The following is a 7,093-nucleotide window of genomic DNA, read 5'->3' as shown; positions in this document are numbered from 1 at the left end:
ATAAACTTGTTTCAAGAATGGAAGTCTGAACTGAAACCTAACCGAATTGAACTATAATTAGAATACCAATAGTAGAACTAAATTAAAATTAAAATATCAAAGAGTTAACTCGAAGTCATATTAAAATTTTAATACAATTTTGATTCTTAGATAGTCTATGAACTAAAATTAAAATCACATATTCTTATATCTTATGGTCACCTGTAAATCTGAACTAGGTGTGCTCATAATATGTTTAAAATTCAAAATAACACTAGAATTAGTGATTTTAATTTGAGATTTAAATATCATTAGAATCCATTAAAATAGAATATTTTTATTTTTTCTTTATAAATTGAAATTTAATTATACAATTTAAGATCAAATTGAAATAAAAAATTAAAATAATTTTCAAATATCAAAAAAGTAATTGAAATTGAAACTAAGAAATCTTATGATCTGATATCAAGTCTCTAATTTCAGAAATAAAAATTGATGATTTTATCTTGAAATTAGATTCATGACCACCCTAATTAGAATAAGTTTTTTCTTTCTTAAAAATTGGACCAATTAATATAGAAAATTCTATTACAATATATATACTTTTATTTAACTTAGTAAATCTCAAAAAAATTATTTATGTAATAATTACATTATTTTTTAATATAAATAAAAATATTAATCACTTAAAATATTAAAAAAATAAAGGATTAAAATCATGATATTTTGAAAAAAATTGTGTAAAACATTATACTAACAATAATAGGTAAAAAATAATTATTGATAATGAGAAAATAAATGAATAGTATAATAATTTTTTAATTATATTTTATTATCATCATTTTTATATTTGGACAATCAAAACATTAGCTGTATTATTTATTGATATAATAATTTTTTTTGAGACCTATATCATCACTTACTTATAGTTAAATTATTTGATGCTAAATATATTAATATGTATGAAAATCTTGACTAATCTCTCACAAAATATAATTGTGAAAGATAATGATATTATCATATTTTTAAAAAATTTATTTTATGAAAGGATTTGATAAGAATAATAAGATAGTAGATAATAAACATTTTAAATATTTATATATTATTTTACACTATTTAAATTTTAATATTAATTATTATAAAATTTTAGTATTTTATTTAAATAATTAATTTTATATTCAATTGTTATATATAAATAAAATAATTATATATTATAACTTATTTTATTTGTATATGCCTCAAAAACTAATTGTTATTAAATATTTATATTTGAATCTGTTTAATTTTATATTTTTTAATTAATAATTTATATAAAAATAATTTATATTTTAAAATTTTAATTATTTTACAATACATTTAAATTTTTTTATTTAAAATATAATATATAAAAATTATTATAAAAATATATATTTTATATTTAATTAATTATTTATATAAATAAATTTAAACAATAAATATTCAAAATATAAAACCTGAATTTAATTTAAATTTACTAATATTATTATTCAAATTGAAATCTATTTCAAACTTAACAGTACACTACTAAATCCGTTAACACTCAGAAATATTTAATTTATTTTGATTCTTAAATTTAACACTATACTTTTTATATTTATAAGATTATAGTATGTTCTACAATAACTTTTAAGATAACTTTTAGTATTTTGATTAGAGTAAAAACATCACTTCTCTTATTTATATTATTCGGTAATATAATATTTATATTATCTTTTAAAAATTGAAAGCGTTGTTCATAAAAAAAACTATTTCTTTACATTTTTAAAGATTGAATAAGTGTTTTAATTAGAATTAATAATATTTTATTATTATTTTTATATTTAACAATTAATTAAATATCTACTTTTATTAAATATTTTTATTTTAATAAATATATAAATAGTTAACATTGGTAATAAATATTTAATAATTAATAATTATTGAAAGGGTTAATATTATAAAAAAAAAAGCTTAAATATATCATTGAAATGAACGTGTAGGCACCAATTCCATCCCTTTTGATTTCTCTCCGTATACATTATTGCACACCATTTGTCCCCTCCACTCCACGCGCTGCTCCGATTCCATATTTGATATTTCCATTCTCCAGTAGAACTAGGGTTTTTGAGTTCAATTCAAAAGCCTCCTCCGGAAAAACCAAAAGTTCTATTTAAGAGACACAGTAACTGCTTCTTGATCAGCTCAGCTTCTCATCATATTCAAACAACCAATTGAATCTTCCCTTTCTAGCTCTGTTAGTTTATCCGGCGGTCACCATGGGAAGAGGAAAGTTTAAGGGCAAGCCCACCGGTCAGCGCCACTTTTCCACTCCTGAGGAGATGCGTAAGCTCCCGGCAAACTTCTCTTTTCTAACTACTTTATCTGTTCTTTTTTTTCCCCTGGAAAATTCACAATTTTGCAAGGGAATTTGAAATTCATATGGTGGTTCAAGGTTTCCGCTGTTGAATTGCGAAAATTCAATTTGGATTCAGAATTCAACTGGTTGTGCTAGAGGATTAGGGTTCCTTTTTTCAAATTTATTTTTATGTATCGTTTTTGGTTCTTGAATCTATATAGCCTGAGCAATTGATGATTCTGTGACATCAGTGTTTCGAGTTCTTTTTGCTAAAAGAAAAAATTATAGTCTGTTCCCCTCGTTGCTTTGGATTTCAATTGAACTTACTGCTGTTGCTGTTTGGCTTTAGTTAGGGTTTTGTTTTATTATAGAATTGATTTTAGCGTTTAATTACACTACAACATATAGTATTGTGATTGGGAAAGTTAATAGTTAACAATTGGTTATTATGGTTCTAGTCTTAGTTGTGGACACCTTTTCTATTGAGATGTTATGCAGAACTGTGATTCTGCCTGTAAGAATTTTCCTGTCTTGTGATAGCTATTAGCTTTGATGAAGGGCAGAAAACAGTAGAAATATACGTAGTTGTGCTTCAGTATTGCGATAGAGCTTTAAACATTTAATTTCCACTGCTTAGAAGTTTTAGTTTTGTTGTATTAAAAAAGAGTGTGCCTAGTTTTATTGTGAAATAAGTGTGACCTACAACTTCTGATGGGCTTCACCATAGTAAGGGGGGAAAAAGGTTTAGCGAGATGTATGTTTTGAGTTTGAGCTAATCTTTTTACTCCTTTTTAGTAGATGATCATTTTTTATTTTTTTTAATTTACATTCAAATTCACTTGAACTCTGTGAATATAGAGGTGACTTGAGGATGGACTGAGTTTAAACTTTTCCTTTGTGATGTGTGATTGCAGTTGCTGGCACCTCCTCACGCCCTCGTACATTTAAAAAGGTGTCTCTCTCTCTCCCACACACACACACACACACACGGACAGGTCTCTTTGCCTGTAATATCATGTAGTAGTTCAAACATTTAATTTAACTATTTATCTTAGTTTATTTTTCTTTTTCACATTCATCTTTGCCAAATTCAGTATCCATATTACCATGTAAGCAATCTTTCTTATTCTTAGCAAGAAGCTGAATATGAAGAGGAACAACCTGAAGAAGAATCTGGGAAGGAGTCTGAAGAAGAATCTGATGATGAACCTGAAGTTAGTAATATTTGTCACGATATTATAATATTTGTTTTGATATTTTCTGGATTGGTTTGTGGCAATGACTCATCTATTCAAAAGTCACTTCTGTCTCTTTGTGTAATTTGTTAGCAAAAGCGGAAGGGAACTCAAGGCATTATTCAGATTGAAAATCCTAATCTGGCAAAGCCAAAGAATGTGAAAGCTAGAGACATTGATGTAAGTTTCAAATATATTGTTGCTTCTGTATTTTGATAATGATTATGTTTCATCTGGAAGTAATGCTGTCATTTGTCTTTTGCAGATTGGGAAAACAACAGAGCTTTCAAGGCGTGAAAGGTTGGTAAATGCTCATTGCTTGTTCTCTTATGGGGACTGCTTACTGTCCACCAAGGAGAGAATGCGCTATTGTATATGGAATGAACTATTAACAATTACCCAGTTTTCGTATCTTTGCTGGCAGGATTAGTATCCTAAAACTGGGATTCAAACCTAATAATCTTTAATTATCTATGCGAATAAATTTTTTTTGACTTCCAACTTGTATATGTTATTTGCAGGGAAGAGTTAGAGAAACAAAGAGCTCATGAGCGATACATGAGGCTGCAAGAACAAGGAAAAACAGAACAAGCAAGAAAAGACTTAGGCATGTATTTGCGTTTTATTGTTTTATGTATTTTCCCCTTTTTTCCTTTCCCTATTTTCGTGTTTATATTTGTATTGTGTTGGAGGTATAATGTTGACCATAAGCATGTTGAATATGTTTAAGCTATGAAATAGATTTGGTTTGATGGACGATGTATCTTTTGACACATTAGTATGCCATGAGATCACCTACTGTGACAGTTTAGATTATTGTTTTATATATGCATACATAAAACATCTTTTTTGCCTTGATGGCTTGTCTATGAAAATTGAAGGAAATTCAGGGTAACACTAACACATCCAGATAATAGCAACATTCATGAAGATATTATAGACGGTTAGCATGCTCATGAAGTGTTGCATTCATTGTCACATTTATGCGCCTATCCAACCAGCATGTACTTTTTATCTATAATAATGCTCCAATATCAATTTCTATACCTTCTTATGTGAGATGGATTCATGCAGAGCGTTTGACTCTCATTCGTCAGCAAAGGGCAGAAGCTGCTAGAAAGCGAGAAGAAGAAAAGGCTGGTAATGTTAAGAGATCCTTAGACACTACTTTGTGCCTTCCTCATATATGATTTCTCAAAATTGACAAATGTTCTATTGTTCAGCAAAAGAGCAGAAGAAGGCTGAAGCACGGAAATGATTTTCCTGAAAAATGTCATTTCAAACAAGCAGTACCCTCTATAGTACCCAGTGAATTTGGTAGTTAGTGCCCTCCATAATGCTAGAGAACATGTTAATTGGTTTATAATTATTGTCCCTGTGCGGAATTGTGCCAACTAAAAGTTTCTTTCCTTATTAAATTACACAATTGATTATATTTTTATGTCTTGAAAGCATATAGATTTCTGGTGTTTTCAGAATCTTTATATTCTTAAGTTCACAAATGTTTTGTATTTACTAGTAATGGAATGTGTCATCGAAGCTTTTGAAATCAATTAATGGTTCTCCGAACATAAAATCATTCTGTAATGGATTATCTGTTGGAGGTTTTTGTGTATTTAATCACCGTTAGCAATCATAGTATGTACTCTAAAAATTTTTTTGATTACAATTTCACCGTTTATTTTTTGTTTTAACCATTGCCATTTTGCAATGCTATTCCTAGCTATTGCTACTCGTCGCATTCTGGACAAAAATATAATAAATATAATTTTTATTAAAATATTTTCTGTTTGTTATGTCTATTATTAGGAATAATTGTCATATTTTTGTGTAAAAAAAAAGGATTAACTCTTAAAGAGAATAAATTTGTTCAAATCTTATATATAGTATAAATATCTTATTTTACTAATGTTGGGATACTTTTCTCATTTATTCCATCAATATGGGATCCTCTTCTTACGCTGACATGAATATTGAAGTTTTAAAATAGAGTAGGCTTTAATATCTATCATTTATTTTAAATCAATGTGAGATAATGGTAAATGTATTTTAAATTAACGCAGGGTAATAGTAAACGTATTTTGTGTTCATAATTATAATTTATAAATCACATAAATATGCATGAGTGATGAGAAATCTAAAATTAGAGGGGTTATAATTTTATTGTAATTTTTCATTTTCTACAATAAAATTTTACAAGTAATCATTATATTAATCAAATTAATTAATTATATAATATAATAATTTTTATTTATATATGTTTATATTAAATTTAAAATATAATTTCTCAAATTAAATTAATAAATTGTACAATGTAAAAAGAATATTTTTCTTTCGTATCTTTTTATAAAAATTTATTTAATTACTATATTGGTTAAAATTTTATTTCTTATTTAACAATTAAAATTAGTGTGATTGACATTCTAATAGAAACATTAATATGGTTAGATTATTTTCTTATAAAATTATCTAAAAAAAAAATATTATATGGCGAAATTCGTTAATTTTTTTTTTTTGAAAGGGCGAAATTCATTAATTTTGTCAATACAAATATTTACTTATAAGATTTTATTATAAATAAAGATAAAATTTGGATAAAATTATTTTAATAATCCTAATTTTAAAAATTTCTTATCACACTTATACAAACTAGTTTTTTTGTTTCAAATGTGCGTCACACACAATTATACTCGTTACAAAATCTCGTAATTTAATTTTTTATATTATTTTTTATTATTTTTTTATATATTATATAATATTATTATAATATTATAAATATAATATTTAATTATTTAAATTAAAATATTAATTTTAATATTGTCATGACCCAACATATGGGCCGGATTGGCACTAGGACCTGGGTCAGCCTAAAGCCCCCGAGGCCCGTAATAAGTCTAATTATTCTTCAACCCAACTCTAAGGCCCATTTGGACCCAATTTCAAGAATTCAACCGAACAGAATCCGGCCATAAAATGGACCATTTAACGGAGAGTTTTTGACTCATCCGACCTGTAAGCACAATATATAATAAATTGGGGAGCTCAGCTTACCCTCCATATAATAAAAAGTCAACTCAAATGGGAGCTCAGCTCCCTCGTCCAATCCCATCATGCATACAGTTAATAATCTTACAGGTTCAATATAACTTTTATAATACGGGCCCAAATAAAATAAGTGTTTCTAACACATGCGGAGTTTAAAAATTTAACTCAATTATACAAAATAAATTAAATACTATCAAAGGACCTGCGAAGAAGAAGAGCAGGTTAGCCACAATAAATAATCCTCTTGTAGCCTGAAAAAATATGGTGAACAAGAGTGAGCGTTCAACTCAGAGAGTAAAATATCAATTTTAACCATAATCTCTATAGCTATCTAAAACTAATGCACCTGTAGAGTGAAATGCAATATCGTCAATATTTTCATATCATAACAGCAAAAAGGCAATTTGGAGTACTCACACAATCAACACTGTCAAACAATACAAATATGGGAGTTGATCTCCTATACAACCCTCTTTATCCA

General features: G+C 26.9%; 1 protein-coding gene across 1 annotated transcript; it reads left to right on the top strand.

The window, feature by feature from the left end:
* Positions 1–1,982: 1,982 nt before the first annotated feature.
* Positions 1,983–5,021, top strand: LOC110650025 (uncharacterized). Its single transcript, XM_021804808.2, has 8 exons — positions 1,983–2,319; positions 3,247–3,284; positions 3,466–3,546; positions 3,661–3,747; positions 3,833–3,867; positions 4,089–4,174; positions 4,642–4,707; positions 4,791–5,021. Exons 1-8 carry the CDS (start codon positions 2,253–2,255, stop codon positions 4,823–4,825), a joined length of 495 nt encoding a protein of 164 aa, XP_021660500.2. The 5' UTR covers positions 1,983–2,252; the 3' UTR covers positions 4,826–5,021.
* The last annotated feature ends 2,072 nt before the right edge of the window (positions 5,022–7,093 follow it).

This window comes from Hevea brasiliensis, chromosome 11, assembly GCF_030052815.1.
Source record: "Hevea brasiliensis isolate MT/VB/25A 57/8 chromosome 11, ASM3005281v1, whole genome shotgun sequence".
In the NCBI taxonomy this organism is placed as follows: Eukaryota; Viridiplantae; Streptophyta; class Magnoliopsida; order Malpighiales; family Euphorbiaceae; genus Hevea; species Hevea brasiliensis.
Note: the sequence above shows the minus strand (reverse complement) of the source record. Positions and strands in the feature narration are given on the sequence as shown.

Coding starts and splice junctions, on each gene's coding strand:
- LOC110650025 (XM_021804808.2), top strand. CDS start 2,253: ATGGGAAGAGGAAAGTTTAAGGGCAAGCCCACCGGTCAGCGCCACTTT. Junction 3,748..3,832: donor TGAAAGCTAGAGACATTGAT/GTAAGTTTCAAA, acceptor TGTCTTTTGCAG/ATTGGGAAAACAACAGAGCT. Junction 3,868..4,088: donor GAGCTTTCAAGGCGTGAAAG/GTTGGTAAATGC, acceptor TGTTATTTGCAG/GGAAGAGTTAGAGAAACAAA.